Source organism: Bos indicus x Bos taurus, chromosome 18 (genome assembly GCF_003369695.1).
Source record: "Bos indicus x Bos taurus breed Angus x Brahman F1 hybrid chromosome 18, Bos_hybrid_MaternalHap_v2.0, whole genome shotgun sequence".
Classification (NCBI taxonomy): domain Eukaryota; kingdom Metazoa; phylum Chordata; class Mammalia; order Artiodactyla; family Bovidae; genus Bos; species Bos indicus x Bos taurus.
Window position 1 is genome coordinate 31,251,606 of NC_040093.1, and position 23,270 is coordinate 31,274,875.

Sequence of the window (23,270 nt, forward strand, 5' to 3'; positions counted from 1 at the left end):
TGGGGTACCTCTATCAGCATCTCTGGCCCCCACTCCCAGGGGTCACCCCTCTATACATGTCCTTTGGGGTCCATGACCTCTGAAGGTTTACTTGACCTTCCAGAGTGTCTGTGGTATACCTACAGCTTCTGTCATCTCCTCAAATGTCATCAACCACTGCCCCACAGGATTCCAGGGTCCTAGAACTGGAAAGTCAAATTTAGGTGCTGGGTCCTCACATAGCCTTTGCACCTGGACTCTAAGACTCTCTGGCTCGCACCTAAGGAAATGGGCTTGTTTCCACAGATTAGATGCGAGAAAGAATTTTCTGGCTGCTCAGGTGCCTAAGATTAGGCAATGGATCATGAGGACAAATGATCCATTTGTCAGCTTCCTGGTCTTTGTGTGTGTTGGATGGGGGGAGGGTGTGCACTGTCAAGAAAGGATGAGGTAGGAAGAAGCTAGATTCTTGGATGTATCTAAGTAGGGTGAGAAAGGGAGCATGGCTGAGCCAGGCTTCCTCCTTCCCACTGGGGTCATTTCCTAGCAGGGCAGCAAGGTCAGCTGGGGTTGGGGGTCATATGTTTTCCCCTCACCCCAAGTGGTTACTGCACAAGGTGAGACTTCCTTGTTACCCGAAGGACAAAAATAGATTCCAGGTGATGGCCAGCAATTCATGCCCAGAACCATGAGGGTTATTCTGAGAGTGGTAGGCACAGGGCCAGCCCAGGCTTGGTCAAGAGAAGCTGAGCTGGAAGTGGCAGCTTCAGCCTGTCCTTTTGGGAATCCTGAATGGGATAGGGGCACTGGAGCTAAAAGCAGGTTGACAACCCTCGATAAGTGGGCCTAGAATCCTAACTTGGCCATGTGATCTTGGGCAAGGCACTTGGTATCTCCTGGCATCAGCTCTTCTCAAACGATGGGGACCTTGATCTCTGCTCCTCAGGGTGGTTGAGAGAACCCTGTAAAGCTGACAGATGGTGCTCAATAAATGCTTGAATCTCCACTTCAATTGTTCCAGAATCCAGAGAAGGGACTTCCCTGGCCGTCCAGTGATTTGGACTCCGCGCTTCCATTCCAGGGGGCACAGATTCGATCCCGTCAAGGAACTAAGATCCTGCGTACTATACGGTGCAGCCAAAAGAGAAGTAGAAGAAAATCCAAAGAAGATAAGGGCCTTACCTGCACATAGCCTCACCACCAAAATGCCCCTTCCCTGCCATTCTGAAGGAACTGGAGTCAGGCATAAAAGCACGTTTCTGCAAGGGCCTATGGGGATTTTCCAGAAAGACTCCATTCAGCTGGAGAATTCCATTCCTGGCCCTGCCACCCAGGGCTCAGGCTAAGGAGAGATGCTCCGGCTCATTCCGGTTCTGCCCAGTTCTTGCTCCTTGCCTGCCAAACCCACATCAGGGTGTCCCACACTGTAATCTCTTGCTGTTTTCTGTGGAGTGTGAGGTGCCTGAGGATCCAAGGGGTCCCTCAGAGGCCTGACACAGAACAGTGAGGGGCCCTCTCCTGACCCCCCTCCCCATCCCTTCCTGGGCCCTCCCTTTCCTTCACCCAGCATGTTTTAGCATTTTCCCTGGAGCCAGCCCCTGCCCTCAGGGTCACCCTGGATGAACACGGACAAACCAATACAATGGACACTGATTTGGGGCACAGATGGCACCTGACACAGCTTGGGGGTGGGTATGACAAAGGCAGCTGGAGAGGGGAAGTGGAGCCAGCTTGCGACAACTGCCTGGGCAGAAGCTCAGAGCTTTGGGATGTACTGTTACGTTTCCGAGAAACTGGAGAACAGGTCTGAGGGAGTCAGATGGACACTGAGGTCCAAATAGGAGCTGAACTGAACTCATGCATTGTATCTACTTAGCTGGAGTTGGACCCCAATTCCCTTCCCACTCCAGCCTCTCCCCTCCACAGCTACCCCCACAAAGGTTTTCCCTGGGTTTAGCCAGAAACAGGAGGCGTCTTCTCAGAAGTCCCAGCTGGCAAATAGGAATCTCAAGACATAACAGAGCATTAGACCTGGGCCCCGGGGGCACCCAACTCAACACATCACAAGGGATATTCCACCTCTGGGATATTCCTGCACCCATGAAATGCATTTTCTGCTCACAAAGACTCCTGGGGAGCAACACTCAGATCTGCTGGGAGCAAAGCACTTGCAGGGTCCCAGCTGGGTTCTGGGGACCCCCAGACCCATTCTGCCATTATATTACAATTTCAGCCCAGCACCTGCACTCTGTCCAGCTTCAGCCACGTCTCTGCCCCTCGTGAGGGGGAACGTGTTCCCCCTCCACCCGTACGCTGGTGCCAAGGTTTATGATCCGGCACAGAAGACACTGAGAGCCACACGAGTGGAAAAAGTTACCCGGTTCTAAATCAGCCAGTCTTTGGATGATCTCATCCCCTTCCCAATATAGTCCTCGGTCCCCTCCCCCGCGGTGGCCCCTGGCCAATGGGGTTAGTCATAAGGGAGCTGGTGGAAGGGTGGAGGGGGTGTGTGTGAGGTCCAGGGGGAACAATCTCAACTTGGGGTTTTACTGTGCATACTGTTTTGCAACCTGATTTCCCATCCCCTCATTTACAGTATTTCCATGTAGTGGTTTCCCGTCAAATAATAAAGATCTTTCATCATCACTTTAGTCTTTCGCTATCACTTTAAAGTCCACTAGGATGGATGTACTAGAATCCCTTTGTCCAGTATGTTGAGGAAGAACATGTCCATGGTGTCCAGTTTCTCTTTCTTAGAAACATCGGGTTATGACCATTTTTGTCCAAACCCCCTTGCACAGTTGCCTAATCTTTTCTCCCTCCCTCCCTCTGTTTTTTGTTTTTTGATAAATTCTAACAGGTACTGGGGTGAGAGAGCAGGCTTCACTGTTCATCTGATGAGTTCTGAACTCTCCCTTAAGTCAGAGGTGTCAGACCCAGGGAGGGGATCCAAGACCTCTCCAGGGCCACAGGTTGGGTGAAGCAGGGCAGGCTGTGGTCTGCTGGTCCCTCCTGCTGCTCAAGACCAGCCCCCACCCCCAGCTTCCACCCGCTCTTGCCTACCCAGTCCCATAGGCCAGGCTGCCTGGGGATGCAGGGAAAGGCTGTACTTAAGATCTATCCTGTATTATATCTACACAGCCCCACCCCAGGCACAAGCAAAGGGCCCCTGAGTCCATCCAATTCATGTCTGGCCATGAACTTCCCCCAGCTTCTGCTAGAATGCTTCCATGGACCAAAAACTTACTCCTTCCTCCCAGGCTTTTGGGGAACAGATAGGGCATTAAAAAAAAATCAGATGAGTAGATATTCAACAGAATTGCATGGTCTCTTAGCAATTGCGCAAAATCTATGAGGACGCTTTGGAAACCACCAGCAGAGTTTTGAAATTCAACTCTGCATTTACGAACTTTGTGACTTTGGGGACATCATTTTACTACTCCAAGCTCAGTTTTATCATCTGTAAAATGGGTTTATAATACTTGCCTCATACAGTTATGAGATGATAAGGGATTGACTTGTGTGATAATGGAGGCTAAGAAGTCCCACCATCTGCTGTGTGCAAACTGGAGGCTCAGGAAAGCCAGTGGCGTGGTTCCAGTCCAAACTCAAAGGTCTATGAACCACAGTTGCCAAGGATGTAAGTCCTAATCAGAGTCCAAAGGCCTGAGATGCCCAAGGGCAGAAGATCAATGTCCTAGCTCAACAGGGAGCAACTTTCCTCTTCCTTCCACGTTTTTGTTCTAACCCAGCCCACAGTGGATTGGATGAAGTCCAGGCTCTTCTTTATTCAGTCTCCTGATTCAAATGCTAATCTCTTCTGGAAATACCCTCAGGGCAGAAGTAAATGAAAACTAAAATGAAAAAGAAATGTTTTATCAGTTATCTGGTCATCCTTTAGCCCCATCAAGTTAATACAGAAAACCATCACAGCAATCTATCAGATTCACCAATTATCAAGACTTTGCTGAACATTGACTTTGTCAGTCCTTAGTGTCACTTCTGTTGTATTCTATTCTTTACAAGCAAGCTGCTAAGGGCACCCAGATTCAAGAGGAGGAGAATTGGATCTTACTGCTTGATGGGAGGAGTGGAAAAGAATTTGTGGTCAACCTTAAAAGTATAGCCAGTGGACTTCCCTGGTGGGTCAGTGATTAAGTCCTGTCCCAATGCAGGGGACAAAGTTTTGATCCCTGGTCAGGGAACTAAGACCCCACACGCTGTGTGCCACAACTTCAGAGCTCACGTGATCACAACTAGGACTGGATGCAGCCATAAATTAAAACAAACAAACCACAGCCAGAAGCAAAAGGTGGAGGGTTCTAGGCTATATCCCAGGAGACCAGGGGCCATGGAAGAGGTGACTCCAGCCTTACGAGATAAGACAAAGACCACTTTCTCTTTTCTTGCTCCTTCCTCTGTGTGTGACTGTAGTGCCCCCACACCTGGGGAGGAAGATTCTTCACTTTCTCCTAAGGGTGATGGGGAGCAGTGGAAGGGTTTGGAGCAGAGGAGTGAAGCAGTCAGCTCTGGGTCTGACCAAGATCACTCTGACTGCTGTGTGCTGGGTAGAGTTGATCAGAGAGGGCAGCCGTTGTTTAGGGGTGGAGGAGGATAAAGGTGGTTTGGACCATTCTTGGGGCTGAAGGGAGTAAACCCCAGAAATGCTCTGGGTGGGGGAGCGGGGGGTCGGAGTGGGGGGATTTTGCCGTGGGGACTGGCTGAAGGGAGTGGAGATGGGGGTGGGAAGGATTCAATGGTGTGGGGCAGTCCCCAGAGAAGAACTCCCACATTGGGGGAGACCAGAAAAGGTGGCAGCCTACCCTCTCACCTCTCTTGGGATCCCAACAACCTCTTCAACAGGTAGGGCTGAGTGACTACAGAGGAGGATCCTTCCCTCCTAGCACCTACTCGTTCTAGCCCCAAGGACTTCCAGGGTCTGGAGAGGCTCCATGAAGGCTCTTCCAGGCTGCAGTCGCCAGAGACCCTGCTCTGCCTGGTGGTGAGTCCCAGGGCCTCAAAACTCTGGAACACTTTCCTCCTACTCCTCCTGCAGCTGACGCCAACACGGCCTGATGGTGACACCTAGAGGCAGCACCTGCCTCACATTGCTTGACCACAGCATCCCACAGCAAAGGCCTGTGCCTCCAGAGCTCCACATGAGTGTTCCCTTCATGCCACTCTGGGATTTAGTGGCCAAGCCAATGGGCAGAGCTCTGAAACCCAGCTCCTCCATCCTTCCCTGATAAAACCCAGTGTGGCGTCAGCAAGGTCCCCGGAACCCCAAATCAGCCCATGGATACCCTCCCCTGCCACAAGTCAAGGAGCACATTGGCTTGTTGATGACATTTCCCTTTCCCCTCACCCACTGCTCTGTTTTGTTTCAGAGGAAGAGTCATCCCAGCAGCTCAGCATTCACAGAACCAACCTCTCAGCACCTCACCATTTGGGCCCATCCTATGTCCTGAGTCCCATGTGAGAAGATGCAATGACCCTCAGCTTTTGTTGGAGATCTTTTTAGCTAAATGTTCATTGTCATCTATCCACACCCACAGTCTTTTCTGTGTCTGGATATGCCTCACCCCTCTCCTCACTTCCATGCCACCGCTCATTGTTTTCCTCCTACTTCTCTGGTCTCTCTTTTTCTGGTTCCTCTCCATCTGCTCCTTCCTTAATCATCCATCTATCCACCCATCTGCCCCCATCCTTCCTTATTCATTGTACAATCAGCAGAAGAGGGGGCTAACTCTGACATTACAGGGATGAGGGTAGGAAGGGAAAAAACAAGAACAGATGCCCAACAGCACCTGGTGGTCACACTGCAGGGAAAGTGGGGGGATTGAGGTGGGACTTTCTGCGTGGCCCCCACCCCACCTCTATGCTGATGAAGAGCAAGCCATGTCCTCTCTGAGGTCGCTGCATGGCCTTACCTACTTCCCCATCCCCAGAGATTACCCAAGAGGCTCCTTCTTTCTCACTCAGCCACATTTGGCCAGCTTCCTTCAACCTTCTCTACAACTCTGGCCCTGCTTCTGTGATGTCCCTAGAGCGCATCCCCAGATGCTCTGGACCAGCCCCTCCGAGCTCCGTTGTGCCCAGGGTCATGGGCAATCCCTGGACAGCTCTGCCTGCCTGGCCCCGGGGTCACACAAGGTATGTGCAGGTGGACTGGAGAGAGAAGCAGCTTGTGGCAGACCTTACCTCTGTTCATCTGCTGTAAGGAGAATGGCAGGAAATTGCACACCGCAGATGGGACTCGAATACACAGTCTTCCAACGGAAACCACACAACTGTTTCAGGACTTAATGACGCTTCGGTCCTTTACGTCTCAGCACAGAACTAATTCAGTGAGAGGTAAAGTGACAGGTAAGCGGTAGATTTATTAATATTTTTTGTAAAGAAGTTGCAGGAAAATGGGATGCTAGAAGGTGATCATGTCCCAGGTCTTTGGCGAGTTCCTGGGCCTGGCTGCTGAGTGAAGGTCCTTGGCTTCCTGCGGGAAAGAATTCAAAAGCGAGCGAGCTAGAGAACCATAGTACGGTGAAAGCAGATATACACATTCCACAGGCAGAAGGTGAGAGGGCCCTGAAATATGGGGTGGTGAGTTTCTATGGGCAGTGTAATTTCAGAAGGTAGTAAGGGGAGGGTTATTCCAATTATCTGGGGAAAGGGACAGGGACTTCCAGGGAACTGAGCCACCGCTCCCTTTAAAATCTTTTATTGTCATTCAGTCGCTCAGTCATGTTTGACTCTTTGCAACCCCATGTACTGCAGCACGCCAGGCTTCCCTGTCCATCACCCTCTCCCAGAATTTGCTCAAACTCATGTCCATTGAGTCGGTGATGCCATCCAACCATCTCATCCTCTGTCGTTCCCTTCTCCTCCTGCCCTCAATCTTTCCCAGCATCAGGGTCTTTTCGAATAAGTCGGCTCTTCATTCTCATCAGGTGGCCAAAGTATTGGAGCTTCGGCGCACTTAGCGCGGGCGGCTGCGACCGGCGCATTTAGCGCGGCCGAGAGGAGCTACTCCACGTCCGAGGTCAGGGGCAGAAGCCGGGAGGACACCATGCCTGAGGGGAGGCGGCCAAGAGGAGTTACCCCGCGTCCGAGGTCAGGGGCAGCGGCCGAGCGTGCCAGGCTGCAACGGCGCAGGAACGGCCGAGAGGAGCTACCCCGCGTCCGAGGTCTGGGGCGGCAGCTGGGAGGACCTATCCCACGCCTGAGGCCTGAGGCTGCGGCGGGGAGGAGCAACCCCACCTCCAAGGAACGGTGGCTGCACGGGCGCAGGAGGGCCTAGAGGAGCTATTCCACGTTCAAGGTCAGAAGGGGCCGCGGTGAGGAGATACCCCTCATCCAAGGTAAGGAGCAGCGGCTACGTTATGCTGGAGCAGCCGTGAAGAGATACCCCAAGCCCAAGGTAAGAGAAACCCAAGTGAGACGGTAGGTGGTACAAGAAGGCATCAGAGGGCAGACACACTGAAACCATACTCACAGAAAACTAGTCAGTCTAATCACACTAGGACCACAGCCTTGTCTAACTCAATGAAACTAAGCCATGCCTGTGGGGCCACCCAAGACAGGCGGGTCATGGTGGAGAGGTCTGACAGAATGTGGTCCACTGGAGAAGGGAATGGCAAACCACTTCAGTATTCTTGCCTTGAGAACCCCATGAAGAGGATGAAAAGGCAAAATGATAGAATACTGAAAGAGGAACTCCCCAGGTCAATAGGTGCCCAATATGCTACTGGAGACCAGTGGAGAAATAACTCCAGAAAGAATGAAGGGATGGAGCCAAAGCAAAAACAATACCCAGCTGTGGATGTGACTGGTGATAGAAGCAAGGTCCGATGCTGTAAAGAGCAATATTGCATAGGAACCTGGAATGTCAGGTCCATGAATCAAGGCAAATTGGAAGTGTCAAACAAGAGATGGCAAGAGTGAATGTCGACATTCTAGGAATCAGCGAACTGAAATGGACTGGAATGGGTGAATTTAACTCAGATGACCATTATATCTACTACTGCGGGCAGGAATCCCTCAGAAGAAATGGAGTAGCCATCATGGTCAACAAAAGAGTCCGAAATGCAGTACTTGGATGCAATCTCAAAAACGACAGAATGATCTCTGTTCGTTTCCAAGGCAAACCATTCAATATCACAGTAATCCAAGTCTATGCCCCAACCAGTAACGCTAAAGAAGCTGAAGTTTAATGGTTCTATGAAGACCTACAAAACCTTTTAGAGCTAACACCCAAAAAAGATGTCCTTTTCATTATAGGGGACTGGAATGCAAAAGTAGGAAGTCAAGAAACACCTGGAGTAACAGGCAAATTTGGCCTTGGAATATGGAATGAAGCAGGGCAAAGACTAATAGAGTTTTGCCAAGAAAATGCACTGGTCATAGCAAACACCCTCTTCCAACAACACAAGAGAAGACTCTACACATGGACATCACCAGATGGTCAACACCGAAATCAGATTGATTACATGCTTTGCAGCCAAAGATGGAGAAGCTCTATACAGTCAACCAAAACAAGACCAGGAGCTGACTGTGGCTCAGATCATGAACTCCTTATTGCCAAATTCAGACTGAAATTGAAGAAAGGAGGGAAAACCACTAGACCATTCAGGTATGACCTAAATCAAATCCCTTATGATTATACAGTGGACGTGAGAAATAAATTTAAGGGACTAGATCTGATAGGTAGAGTGCCTGATGAACTATGGACTGAGGTTCGTGACATTGTACAGGAGACAGGGATCAAGACCATCCCCATGGAAAAGAAATGCAAAAAAAAGCAAAATGGCTGTCTGGGGAGGCCTTACAAATAGCTGTGAAAAGAAGGGAAGCAAAAAGCAAAGGAGAAAAGGAAAGATATAAACATCTGAATGCAGAGTTCCAAAGAATAGCAAGAAGAGATAAGAAAGCCTTTCTCGGTGATCAATGCAAAGAAATAGAGGAAAACAACAGAATGGGAAAGACTAGAGATCTCTTCAAGGAAATTAGAGATACCAAGGGGACATTTCATGCAAAGATGGGCTCGATAAAGGACAGAAATGGTATGCACCTAACAGAAGCAGAAGATATTAAGAAGAGGTGGCAAGAATACACAGAAGAACTGTACAAAAAAGAGCTTCATGACCCAGATAATCACGATGGTGTGATCACTCACCTAGAGCCAGATATCCTGGAATGTGAAGTCAAGTGGGCCTTAGAAAGCATCACTACGAACAAAGCTAGTGGAGGTGATGGAATTCCAGTTGAGCTATTTCAAATCCTGAAAGATGATGCTGTGAAAGTGCTGCACTCAATATGCCAGCAAGTTTGGAAAACTCAGCAGTGGCCACAGGACTGGAAAAGGTCAGTTTTCATTCCAATCCCAAAGAAAGGCAATGCCAAAGAATGCTCAAACTACCACACAGTTGCACTCATCTCACACGCTAGTAAAGTAATGCTCAAAATTCTCCAAGCCAGGCTTCAGCAATACGTGAACCATGAACTTCCTGATGTTCAAGCTGGTTTTAGAAAAGGCAGGGGAACTAGAGATCAAATTGCCAACATCTGCTGGATCATTGAAAAAGCAAGAAAGTTCCAGAAAAACATCTATTTCTGCTTTATTGACTATGCCAAAGCCTTTGACTGTGTGGCTCACAATAAACTGTGGAAAATTCTGAAAGAGATGGGAATACCAGACCACCTGACCTGCCTCTTGAGAAATCTGTATGCAGGTGAGGAAGCAACAGTTAGAACTGGACATGGAACAACAGACTGGTTCCAAATAGGAAAAGGAGTTCGTCAAGGCTATATATTGTCACCCTGCTTATTTAACTTATATGCAGGGTACATCATGAGAAACGCTGGGCTGGAAGAAGCACAAGCTGGAATCAAGATTGCCAGGAGAAATATCAATAACCTCAGATATGCAGATGATACCACCCTTATGGCAGAAAGTGAAGAAGAACTAAAAAGCCTCTTGATGAAAGTGAAAGAGGAGAGTGAAAAAGTTGGCTTAAAACTCAACATTCAGAAAACGAAGATCATGGCATCTGGTCCCATCACTTCATGGGAAATAGATGGGGAAACAGTGTCAGACTTTATTTTTCTGGGCTCCAAAATCACTGCAGATGGTGACTGCAGCCATGAAATTAAAAGATGCTTGCTTCTTGGAAGGAAAGTTATGACCAACCTAGGTAGCATGTTGAAAAGCGGAGACATTACTTTGCCAACAAAGGTCCGTCTAGTCAAGGCTATAGTTTTTCCAGTGGCCATGTATGGATGTGAGAGTTGGACTGTGAAGAAAGCTGAGCGCCGAAGAATTGATGCTTTTGAGCTGTGGTGTTGGAGAAGACCCTTGAGAGTCCCTTGGACTGCAAGGAGATCCAACCAGTCCATTCTGAAGGAGATCAGCCCTGGGATTTCTTTGGAAGGAATGATGCTAAAGCTGAAACTCCAGTACTTTGGCCACCTCATGCGAAGAGTTGACTCATTGGAAAAGACTCTGATGCTGGGAGGGATTGGGGGCAGGAAGAGAAGGGGACGACAGAGGATGAGATGGCTGGATGGCATCACTGACTCGATGGATGTGAGTCTGAGTGAACTCTGGGAGCTGGTGATGGACAGGGAGGCCTGGCGTGCTGCAATTCATGGGGTCACAAAGAATCGGACACGACTGAGCAACTGAACTGAATGTATTACAATGAGCACATAATGAGGCCCAAGGTGTACCGGAAGTGGAATCTTCAGCCATCTTGGACCTAATCGGTTCTGACTGCTTTTCGTCGAGTCCTCAACATCTCAGCTTATGCCCTGCCCCGTTCCCTCTTGTCTCAGTGGGGCAAGTGAGAACTTTCCAGAATCCCAGGAAGGCAGGAAGAGTTAAGATCTGAGATAGAGTGAGGTTTAAAAAGTGCCTCCACAGGCTGCTTCTTTTGAAGGTGAGGGTAAGTAACATTTCCTGGTCTATGGATGTTACTGAACTAAACTGGGTCTGCTCACTGGCCACATGGCAAAACCAATTTACTGATACTGGGTTGTGGTGACAAAAAGTGCAGCGTTTATTTGCAGGCAGGTTGTGTGGGCAGCTTTCATGCTGTAAAGACCCAAACTCCCCCACAACTTTCAGAGAAGGATTTTTTTTTTTAATTGAAACTTTTTTTGTTTACTTAATTTTGGCTGCTCTGGGTCTTTGTTGCTGTACGAAGGCTTGTCGTTGTGGTGGTTTCTCCTGTTTCGGAGAGTGAGCTCCAGGCATGTGGGGTTCAGAAGTTGTGGTTCCCAAGCTCTAGAGCACAGGCTCAGTAGTAGTGGTACAGGGCCCAGTTGCTCCGCGGCATGTGGGATCCTCGCAGACCCGGGAATGACCCCCCGTTTTCAGCACTGGCAGGTGGATTCTTCACCACTGAGCCACCAGGGAAGCCCTAGAGGTTTTTTTAAAGGCACCATTTAGGGTGAGAGCTGCAGGATGTGTGACTTTCATCTGATTTGTCGGTGGTGAGGTAAGAGGGTAATGTTTTGGTAATCCCAATTGTCAACCTCCTGGTTGCAACGGCTCTGAGGTCTACAGTGCTTGTCATCAGCACATATTTTTATTAAGTTTCAAAATGATGGGCTATTGGAATGTATGGGTTATCTATCAGCTTCTTGTCTGAACAACCTACTTCTCCACCCCATCCCACCCACCCTGGGCCAAAATTGTGCCATGAGACTTTCCTGCATTTTCCCTTTCTGAAAACCCAGCATTGGGACAAGTGCATGGGGCAGTGGACTTTCAAATTTGAGCCCTAGTGTAGTGTCAGGAAGTTTTCAAGCCTCTGGGCCTGTTTTTATCATGTTACAAAGAAGGAAACAGCTCCATTATTTTCACCTTTCTCTCCCTCAAAGCTGCTCTTCAAGGCCCAGCTTAACCACCCTTTGTTATTCTTCAGTTGCTAAGATGTATCGACTCTTTGTGACCCCATGGACTGCAGGCACACCAGTCTCCCCACCCCCGTCCTTCACCATCTCTGAGAGTTTGCTCAAACCCATGTCCATTGAGTCGGTGATGCCATCCAACCATCTCATCCTCTCACCCCCTTCTCCTGCCTTCAGTCTTTCCCAGCATTAGGGTCTTTTCCAATTAACCACACTAGCCCACACTAAAATTACCAACCTAATAGTTGTATTTGCATTTTAAGAAGTACCCACCAGAGCGGTCTTTGTGAGCTGTATCACTCATAGGCAATGAGATATGGCTCAGTCAGTGGAGGTGGGATCAACTGGGCTCTTCAAGTAGCTGGGTAGATCTTTCCCCAAAGCTGGCTCTGAATTTAAAATTAACAAAGAAGCTGGTTTTACGAGGCCAGTTAAATAATGTGAAGTCCCAGCAAGCCTCAGCCCTGAGTGTGTGGAGACCGTCACAACAAAAGCCTCTCTTTTCCTCCTTTTCAGCTCTCCACAAGTTAACGCTAAGCAAGGACTTCCTGTGTGGCTGCTGCTGCTGCTGCTAAGTCGCGTCAGTCGTGTCCGACTCTGTGCGACCCCACAGACGGCAGCCCACCAGGCTTCCGTGTCCCTGTGTGGCTAGCAGACACCAAAAATTGGCAGAGAAAACTTCTTTAGGGTAGCCTTTTTTTTTTGATGTGGAACACTTTTAAAGTCTTTATTACATTTGTTACAGTATTGCCTGTTTCATGTTTTGGATTTTTGGCCCCAAGGCATGTGGGATCTTAGCTCTCCAGCCAGGGGTCAAAACTGCATTCCCTGCATTGGGAGGCAGTCTTAACCACCAGACCAGAGAAGTCCCTCGGGTGGACTCTTGAGCAAACTAAAATCTTCCATGGCTAGATACAGGTGGTGAAACAAAGGCTGGCCTAATCTAGTACCCTAAGGACCTTACAAATACAAATGTTCAAAACCAAAAGAAACCAAATCTTATTTTGCCTCTTTTATTTACAAGTTTCACTTAAATATCTCTCATGGTGAGAAAATCAATGTCAAAATGAACATTGGTATACAGTTTACAAATATCAGTAAATATTAAAGAACATGGTTAATTTTTCCAAGTAAATCCTTGATACGAAATATTTCCCAGGAGGTTAGCTAAATGTCAGGTGCCACAGGTGTCAGGGAAAGAGCCTCGAGCCTGCTCAGGAGACGGTCACACTGCAGGCCTCTGTGTTTTGCACTCGGTGACACACGTGGCAGCTCACAGGACAAAGCAGTGCCACCAGCCTTTATTCCTAGTCCCAAAGCCACACCAGGCCTTCCTGTGCGATGAGAGCCACGTTCAGAGACAAATGAACCACTTAAAATGAAACTAGGATAGCTCAGTTCCAGAATATCCTGGTTTAACCTGGGAAATGCAGAATTCCAAAACTGTCAAATGAAAAATAGGTCACTAGGGACTGATGGATGAACAAGTCAAGCCAGACTCATTCTGAACATTTTCTTGTCGACCTTTTAGGCCAATCATACTTCTGGGGAAAATGTTAACATGCCTCAAAGTTTACACTTTCGTTATAATAAATTAGCTCTAATGTTCCAAATAACATCTCAGAAGACTGAAAACATAACTTGACCTAACATACTAACTTGAACTTAGAACTTCTCTATCCATTTTGATCAATCCCCAGAAACAGCAGAACTGTATTATTTATATAACAATATCTAAAGTATGCCAATATTACCAACATTTCTTACCTAAAATAAATATGCAATTTAAAGGACCAATAAAGCATAGTTTATTCATAAGTGACACCTTAAACAATCTCATTTTTTAGTTCATTTTAGAAGTCTAAATATCAAAATCATTACATACAAGGAATGATACGTATTTCAGAAGACCTGACAAGTATCACCAACCCCCTCTCAAATTCTACTACCCATCCTCAAGTGGTAGCCCATGTGCCTCAGGCAAGTGACACCAAAATTGTAGTCAGGGAGTCAGACACACTGGAGTTAACCAGGAGGAGCTGCTCCTCGAAGCATTCATGGCAGAGTTCACAGTGGAAAAAGGGCAGACAATAAACGAGCCTTTCTTCTCTCTCAATATGCCAATTAGAAAGCAAATCTATTAGGCTGAGAAAAAACACAGACACCCTTGAAGGAATAGGTTGGAAGTCTGTATTCTCTCAGCTGTTCCATAAGTTAATCAGGTATATTTAAGAGCCCATGTGAGGCTCCAAAATAGAATTCAGACACTCTGTAACCCCAGTAAATGCTCTGAGGGTGTGCCAGGGTTTAGCTGGCATAAAGAATGAAGGATTGCAGACAAGTAGTGTTTGGCTCTAGTAACGAAACTTCATGCAAGCTAAATGATAGGGATTCAGGTTTTATTTGAGTTAAGATTTTTCAGAATAAAAGGACAAAGGCTTAAGCACTCAGAAGAGAATTTCTTAGACAAAACAATATCACTAAATAAATGTACAGGGAAACATCCCTAGGCTGTCTCAACACTTGAATGTCCCTTGTCCCAAATATGAAAGTCATATCTATTTTGCTTTCCTTTCAGTGGGTGGCTCAAGGGGGTCAGATGAGGGGAACCATCAACAGGAAGATAGTACAGGAAAATAAAGTCAGTTCTGCAGGTTTATATTTGTTCCATCTAGAGACACACTTCCTGTTTAACTACAGCAATTTCAGAACATGAAATTCATCCCCCTAAAAAAGATCCACATGGTTTAATTTTCCAATAAACATAGACTGTGCAGCCCACAGAAGCTACTACAGGTTACACTGTTTTTTGCGCAACTCTTATACTAAATAAGGCCTAATTACTGAGGAGTAGCAGTGGCCATTTATCCCACTAGTCTATGGGCAAGTGTCCCATCTGAAAAAATCTCCCCCCTCCTTCCTCCCCACCACCCCTGGGGATGCAGCCAGGGAGCCTTGGTTAGCAACTGTTCTCAGGTCCTTCACATTTTTACCTCTCCAGATTCAGGCTGAATCTCAAGTCTAGAATCCATTGCATAAGCCAGTCCTGCCTAAACTGTCACGATTACCACATACAGTCATGAATTTCCTGCTTCCCTGCAACCATGTGAAGTGAGAGCATTCTTTCTAGACAGTATTGCACAGTCAGCAGGGTGAGCAAGTTCAGCATAGCAGTGGGGGAAGGAGCATTAGGAGGAATTAGAGGAATGTTTGAGAAGTATAATCAGAAAGGCTAAGTACTATGAGTAAATCTGTAGAGATTTACTGAACACTGGAGGAAATTTTATTAATGAAGGAAAGACCAGGAGTTAAGGCTCAGACAGAAATTACCTCCTAGCATGGCTCAAAGGTTCAAGGGGTGGGACACAGAGGAAGGGCTTGAAAGCTACACAAATTCAGCTGGTCCAGAGGCCTGGCCACCTTTACCCTCAGCTGAAAAACCAAGAAAACTCATTCTAAGCATGCTCGCTCACAGCACGCCTGTTTGGCAAGTTTGAGGACTCAATTTTAACATAAACTAAATCAGAACTAGAATGCAGCATTACAAAATGTTTTCACAACTAAACACACACACAAGTTAGAATATTGCATAGAAAAGTGTCCTGTAATATGCTTTGTAAACCTAGGTCTTTAGTAACTTCAGAATAAAAAACAAAAACTTCCCTTCATAGTGTAGAAGTCCATGATTACACACAGAATTATCAAGTCTCCAGATTTTGCTGCAAGAGCTCAGAAAATCCTAGACTTCTTCATATTCTTAGAATCATAATTAAATTTACCCTTTCCAGGCTCAGGCTGACAGTTTTAACAGTGTCTTTATAAAAGGACTTGGGTTACACAAGCCCAAGACAAGTCGATCATCTCTGTGCTCTACCCTCCCTGCATAGAAGAGGTGACCAAAACACGCAGGCACATAAAATCACTAGATTTGTTTTTAATCCAAGGATGTTTTTTCCTCACATTAGTCTATAATTAAGCAAGCTGCATCTATCCACCTGCCCTTCAACCATAGAGTCTAAAAGAGCCAGGTGCTGAGTAAGGGAAAATGTCTCAGAAGAACATTGAAGTTAACCGTGGCAACAGGGTGGGAGACTCTTAACTGCCCTTGGAAGATGCACCAATTGAGTCTGAGTTGAAATACACCACGGTGACTGTGATGTCATCCCTGTACATCCTTGCCAAGTCCTCCGGCAACGTCAACATCGCCGACAGCCGCTCAGGCTCCATCTCCCCGTATTCGTTGTTCCCTATGGCATATCTGATCAGACGTGTGGCTGCGTTTTGGTCTGCTGCATGGAGCCCCTGGGCTTTCCTCTGCTGCAGCAGGCTCTGCATGAGTCCCAGGTTGGTGGGTCTCTGGGCCAGGTCTGGCTTGTGCTGACCCTCTTCAGCCAGGTGCTCCACCACCAGCCTCACCACATCCTCGTTGCCCAGCACATCCCACAGGCCATCAGAGGCCAGCACGAGGAACTTATCCTGTGGCCTCAGCCTGTGGTAGGTGACCTCTGGCCTGGCCGTCAGGTAAGGTGGGGTGTAGTAGTGTGGGGGGGTGAACTGGTAGATGTTGAGGGCCTCGGTGTCGAAGCCCCGCTCCAGGACACTGCGCTGCAGCTCTTTACTCCACTTCAGCTGGACGTCCCCAAAGGCCCTGCAGGGCATGAGGACTCCCAGCAGTCTGTTTTCCATGATGACCGTCCTGTCCTCAGACTCAGGATGCTCCCTCTTCAGCCGTGACAGCTCGGCTGGGTTCCAGGCATTGTGGTCCTGGGTGAGGGGCAGACAAGACCACATGCCATTGTCTTCCTGGACACCAAGGATGGCCCGGCAGTCGCCAGCGTTTGCCACGTGCAAGTGAACCCCATCAACGTGGGCCAGGCAAGCCGTTGCCCCTGAGAAAGCAACCTGGAGTGAAAGGTTCCTGGTCATCTCATCTTCGAGGGGGGCCTGGATCTCTAGCGAGATGTCAGAATCCAGTCTCTGGAAGGAGTACATTAATGCTTCCTCAGTGCTCAGCCCCATTTCCATGTGCAGGTTCAGCAGCTCCTGCCAGTAGACGCGGAGGTGATCAAGGTGCACTGACGTGACATCCTTGTAGATACTGTCCCCTGGGTGCTTGAGCCACTGAAGGATGGGCAGCAGGGGCTTCATGCTTTCCATGGCCTCCTCCATTTGCTCCAGAGTCTGCTGGGACATTAGTGACACGGCCACATAGTAGAAGAGCCTCTCGCTCACTGCTTGAGCACATGCGTGGCCACCATGTCCATCGAAGATGCCAAACAGCAGTCCATTGGTCTGCAGGCAGGCGGCTATACCTCCCCGGTCCTCCACCGGGGAATTGGCAGCTAGCTGGTTGCTCTCAAATCGTAGCACTGAATCTGGAGCTCTGCTGACAAGGTCAAGAATCTTATGGGCCGACTCACCAGCTCTCAGCACTTCATTTACCTGCTCTGGGCTGAGCTGCAAGTGGAAGTCCTCTTCCTCCGTTGATGTGTGTCTGTAGGCTTTCTGCAGAGCAATGCCACCACATGCAGTGGCACTGTCTTTTAGGATGGCTTGCCCCTGGGGACAGAGTCTCCATTTTGATTTACTCCTATTTGAGGCATACCTTGAATATAAACGTTGTCCCCCCTGTAATGTGGCAATGGTCTTCCTTGCAGAACTGAGAATCCAGTAGGACACAGTACTTGACATTCTGAAACTGTATGAGTGAATATGTTCCTTCCGCAAAAGGGTTCTTTAAATCTGAAAATTCAAGAGGTTAAGAAATTTAATTTCTTAAAAATAATGACTTCTGCAAACACTTAATCTCAAAATATTTAAGTCTCCACACATCCCATTAAAACATAAATGCATTTCAGAAAATGGCTTTTTAAACACTCTGCACTAAAGAGTTACTGAGGAATTCCCACAGTTGTTTCCTTCTTCCCAAATCCTTTCCCTTGCCACAGACTAGTGCACAGCTCCATGTTCCCTCTCCCAGGCAGGCTGTGTTCCTTTAAATAATACAAGCTCTTTCTTGCTCCCCAGCCACCTTGGTAGCGGCTCTCAGTCAGAGGCCATCCAGCTGTTTAGGCAGGAAGACAGTGGCAGCAAAAAAGACGGAAAAGCCGTTGGAGTCAGATCAACTCTAGGCTCCAACTGGTTATGGTAAGTGGAAAAAGTATGTGCTGGGGTACAAGAGACTCTGAAAATTATAAGACAAGGCAAAGTGAACCTGATCATCCTCGCCAACAGCTGCCCAGCCTTGAGGAAATCTTGCATAGAGCACTATGCCATGCTGGGGCTTCCCTGGTGACTCAGACAGTAAAGAATCTGCCTGCAATGCAGGAGACCCGGGTTTGACCCCTGGGTCAGGGAGATCCCCTGCAGAAGGGAATGGGAACTCACCCCAGTATTCTTGCCTGAAGAATTCCATGGACAGAGGAGCCTGGTGGGCTAGAGGAGGAGTCCATGGGGTTGCAAAGAGTCAGACATGACTGAGCAACTAAGACTTGCAACTTGTATGCCATGTTGGCCAAAAACTGGTGTCCATCACTATAGTGGCAATAATACTGCTGAATTGGACACCGCGTACGGAAAATAACAGAGTATGCACACTAGCTACCATTGATCCAGGTGATGAGCAGAAGCATGCTAGGAGAGAGTGGTGAACAGTAAATCATGCAAAAATTTTCCTTAATAAAACTGGCCAGAGCTTGTTCTACATATATGTAAAGAACACATGCATGCATGCTCTGTAAGTTCAGGAAACACGGCTGCCTTATTCACCAGTGGCTCTCCAGTGCCCAGGCCTCAAACACTGGCTAAACACAGCAATTTCAAGAGGTCCCAAAGCACACTAGCTGTCTAGCATCAGACACACAATGACTTCACTTGCCTGAGTTCCAGTTATCCATCTGCGGAATGGGAATACTAGTTTCATAGGGTTTTGTGAGGATTTTAAAGAAATATAACCCTTCAGCTCCAAAAAAAGATATTATTAGCAATAATCTTTTATTATTAGGTGTATCACTGAGGATTTAGAGGTTGTTTCCACTATCTCCCTATTTATAAAACACCAAACCGCAATGCCTAACGCATCAACATTTTTCCTACTTAAGTTTAACCTACTTATTTCCCAAGGCTAGCATCAGTGGGTCAAAGGGTGTAGACTCATCCTGCCAAACTGATTTCCAAATGGTTCACATCTGCCTCCATAAGGGCATGAAGTAAACCCTACACCTTCAACAGCCTCTGGCGGTATTTTTCCTTAGAAAAAAAATTTTTTAAGTTGCTCTATTTTACTATTTTCTCTGGAGAAACGGGGTGGGGGTGGGGGGGTGTGGAGCGTTTTTTCACTCCACGTGTTTTCGGAATCCCGCCCCCAAGTTTTTCGGTCGGAGTATGGAGAACGCCCACACTCGAGGACCGCCCAGTCTCCCCAGCCCACCTCGCCGAACTAGGGGCAGGATTGGTCGGACCCGGCGCGCAGAGGGCGCCTCCCCGTGCCCCTCGTCCCCACCCCTAGCCTTGCAGAGAAGCTAGGCAGCGTTGCCCGACGCAAGGCCGTCTGCCGCAGACCTGACCCAAACAGTTTCGTGTATCTAAAGAAAACAGGACCCAGAGTCAAGTCTCTGACCCACAGGCTCATAGATACGAGCGCGGCCTCCGGAATCCACCAAGCCCTATCTCCCTCAAACCCTGGCGCGGCCACGTCCCCGAGTCCCAGCTTCCCAGTCTATAGATAAGGCGAATTAAGTTGCGATGCTGAGCTCCGAGGGCTAAAACAGCTACTGCGGATGTTAGGGCACGCAGCCAAAGGTCCTACGCCAGGCTGCGAGCCCACGTGGCGCGTGCGCGCGAGGAGGGTGACCGTAGGTGTGACCAAGGCTCTTCCCAGTCCCTCGCGGGCCCGCCCCCTCACCTCACTTCACCTCCGCTCTCCACCCCATCACCTGAGCCGTTTCCGTGGGCTGGAGCGGACGCGGGGGGAGCTAGAGGCTTTCACCTCTCACGCTCGCCCTCTTCCCTACCTCGGAGCCACGTCCTCCTCTTACCTGCACCAAGGCAGCCGTGTCCGTCAGTCAATTTCACGCTCGCAAGCCGTACCGCGGGTACCCCTACCCGGGACTCAGCCTCCCGAGAGGGACCTCTCGGGCTTGCTGATCCAGCTGGAGAAGGAAGCATTCTTTTGCCAGCCTTTATTGGTTCATCTGTGGAGGCGGGCCCGTGACGAACAGCGCAATTGTCCAATGGATGAGGAGATTGAGAGGGCGGGCTCCAGATGGGCCAAATCCGGTTCCTCCCCCTCTCCCGCCCACCCCACTCAACCTTTACCCACCCCGCCCTCCATCTCTGTCTGCGGTTAGGCTTGGCCCTCGGCTTTGAGATTAAGCGTACTTGAGGCTGAGCGCTCCCACCACGTGACACCCTGCCGTTCTGTACACCTCAAACAGAGCAGCCTCTCCCATTTCTCACTGTTGTTGGCTTCCTCTCCATTTCTGTCCCGACCAGTTCAGACCCCTCTCCCAGGCGCCACACCCTTCTATATCCTCTTAGACAATCCCCTTAGACGCCTCCCTCGGAGTCCCTGCTGCTGCTAAGTCGCTTCAGTCGTGTCCGACTTTATGCGACCCCATAGACGGCAGCCCACCAGGCTCCTCCGTCCCTGTGATTCTCCAGGCAAGAACACTGGAGTGGGTTGCCATTTCCTTCTCCAGTGCGTGAAAGTGAAAAGTCAAAGTGAAGTCGCTCAGCCGTGTCCGACTCTTTGCGACCCCATGGACTGTAGCCTACCAGGCTCCTCTGTCCATGGGGTTTTCCAGGCAATAGTACTGGAGTGGATTGCCATTTCCTTCGTACACCTTAGACACAGTTTTCCCCGAACTCATTTTTTCTGCTAAACCTGCTCTTCCCCTCCTTCCCTAACCCAGTAATGGCCCCACCACGTGCTCAGAGACCCAAGCCCCAAGCCTGGGAGTCATTTTGACTCCTCTTCCCTCACCCCCACCCCTCTTCTGTCAGTTATCTGATCCTGTTCTTTGTCTCATCTCCTAAATATCCCTCTAATCCAAATATTTGCCTCCAGCTGCCCTACCACTCCAGAGAGGGCGATGGCACCCCATTCCAGTACTCTTGCCTGGAAAACCCCATGGACACGACTGAAGCGACATAGCAGCAGCAGCAGCAGCAGCTCTACCACTCTATACAATCTTATCTGGTCGCCCCACCCTGACTTCACCTTGGCCCTAGGCACTCTTCCTCTATCCCTGGAGAAGGAAATGGCAACCTCCTCCAGTATTCTTGCCTGGAAAGCCCCATGGACAGAGGAGCCTGACGGGCTACAGTTCATGGGGTCGCAAAGAGTCAGACACAGCTGAGCGACTGAGCACACTCTTCTTCTATAGAGCAGGTACAGTGACCCTTCTACAACTTAAATTGCTACGAAAACGTCTTCGTTGACTCCCCACCAACCACTGGGCCTTGAACTGACAATTACATTGGCATGGCCACTGACAGTTATCACAATAGTTAGTGGTTGGTAGATTGAGAAAAGCTGAGAACCAGGATGTCAGATACTCTGTCCGTCCCTGTAGAATTCAGATTATAGCCTGCTGCCTTACAAATTGCTTTAATAGAACCTATCTACAGCCTATGGTGGGCTTCCCAATTTGTTGCTCCGTTGCTCAGCAGTGTCCAACTCTTTGAAACCCCACGGACTGCAGCACATCAGGCTTGCCTAACCTTCACCATCTCCTGCTCAAACTCATGTCCATTGAGTCGATGATGACATCCAACCATCTCATCCTCTGTCATCCCCTTCTCCTCCTGCCTTCAATGTGTCCTAGCATCAGGGTCTTTTCTAATGAGTCAGCTCTTTGCATCAGGTGACCAAGATATTAAAGCTTCAGCTTCAGCATCAGTCTTCCAATGAATATTCAGGACTGATTTCCTTTAGGATTGACTGGTTTGATCTTCTTGTTATCCAAGGGACTCTCAAGAGTCTTCTCCAACACCACAGTTCAAAAGCATCAATTCTTCTGTGCTCAGCCTTCTTTATGTTCCAACTCTCATATCCATACATGACTACTGGAAAAACCACAGCTTTAACTAGACAGACCTTTGTCAGCAAAGTGATGTCTCTGCTTTTTAATATGCTGTCTAGGTTTGTCATAGCTTTTCTTCCAAGGAGCAAGCGTCTTTTAATTTCATGGCTGTCACCATCCATAACACTATGGCTGCCACAGTGATTTTGGAGCCCAAGAAAATAAGGGCTTCCCAGGTAGGTCAGTGGCAAAGAATCTGCCTGCCAATGCCAGAGACACAGATTTGATCCCTAGGTGGGAAAGATCCCCTGGAGAAGGAAATGGCAACCCACTCCAGTATTTTTGCTTGGGAAGACCCATAGACAGAGGAGCCTGGCGGGCTATAGTCCACGGGGTTGCAAAAGAGTGGGACTTGACTTAGCAACTAAACAACAATTACCTACGATAAATCAAGTGCAGTCTTCCCTGGAGGCAGAGAAAACTGGGAGAAGACCAGAAAAGGCCACTTAGAACCCTGAAAATGTGGCCTTCTGGGAGGAAGGCTCACTGGCTTACCTGGGGAGCCTGGCCAGCCCACCTGGATCCTAGGACATGGCTGCCATAAAACAGCTTCTGTCAGACTTGCTGGTGATATGATATTCATACTGCCACTCACCCTTGCCGTTTTTCAGAAGTTCTACCAGTAAGTCAGAATTTGCAATATCTCTCTTCCTGGATATTGAGACAGCTGTTTCCAACTTAAACTAAAAATAACTCCAAAGGATTTGAAATAAATAGGTGCAATTATTATTATTTTTACGGGCAACACAGTTTCTGGGTGCCTACCATATGTCAGGCCCTGGGCTGGTGACTACTGGAGAAACACAGATGGCAGCCCCAACAGCACTTTCCTGAGAAAATTACATCATTCTGCTGTCTGAAATCACTGAGTTTTTCTAAGTTACCACACGTACACCACTTCCAAAGTAAAAATCCACCCTTGAGGATTTTGTGTGCATTGGTACTTCTGTTTAAAGCCTATAGTGAGCTTAGTTGCCCTATATATACATGATGGCTAGCCCAAGAACCCTATTCAGTGTCAAGTCTTCCTTGGCACAAAGTCTTATTAGGGGAAAAAAAAAAAAAAAGAAGGAAAAGGACTTATCTGTGCCTTGATAAAGGGAAAGCAGCAGCTCAGCTATCATTTTCCAAGAAAATATGTAAAAAATACTGTCTCAATGAAAACCAAGCAAATGTGAATACTGATGAGTTACTGATTTTTGTCAGTCAAAGTGAAAAACATTAAAACATGATTAATACCTAATGTTGATGAGTGGGTGTTGCCTTCTTGGTAGGTGGAGTATAAATTGAGTTTGC

General features: G+C 48.3%; 1 protein-coding gene across 1 annotated transcript; it reads right to left on the reverse strand.

Moving 5' to 3' along the window:
• Positions 1-12,886: 12,886 nt before the first annotated feature.
• Positions 12,887-20,064, reverse strand: PDP2 (pyruvate dehyrogenase phosphatase catalytic subunit 2). The gene is made up of 2 exons (XM_027516361.1): positions 19,926-20,064; positions 12,887-17,631 (listed from the first exon to the last, which is right to left on the reverse strand). Exon 2 carries the CDS (start codon positions 17,578-17,580, stop codon positions 15,985-15,987), a length of 1,596 nt encoding a protein of 531 aa, XP_027372162.1. The 5' UTR covers positions 17,581-17,631; positions 19,926-20,064; the 3' UTR covers positions 12,887-15,984.
• Positions 20,065-23,270: the final 3,206 nt, after the last annotated feature.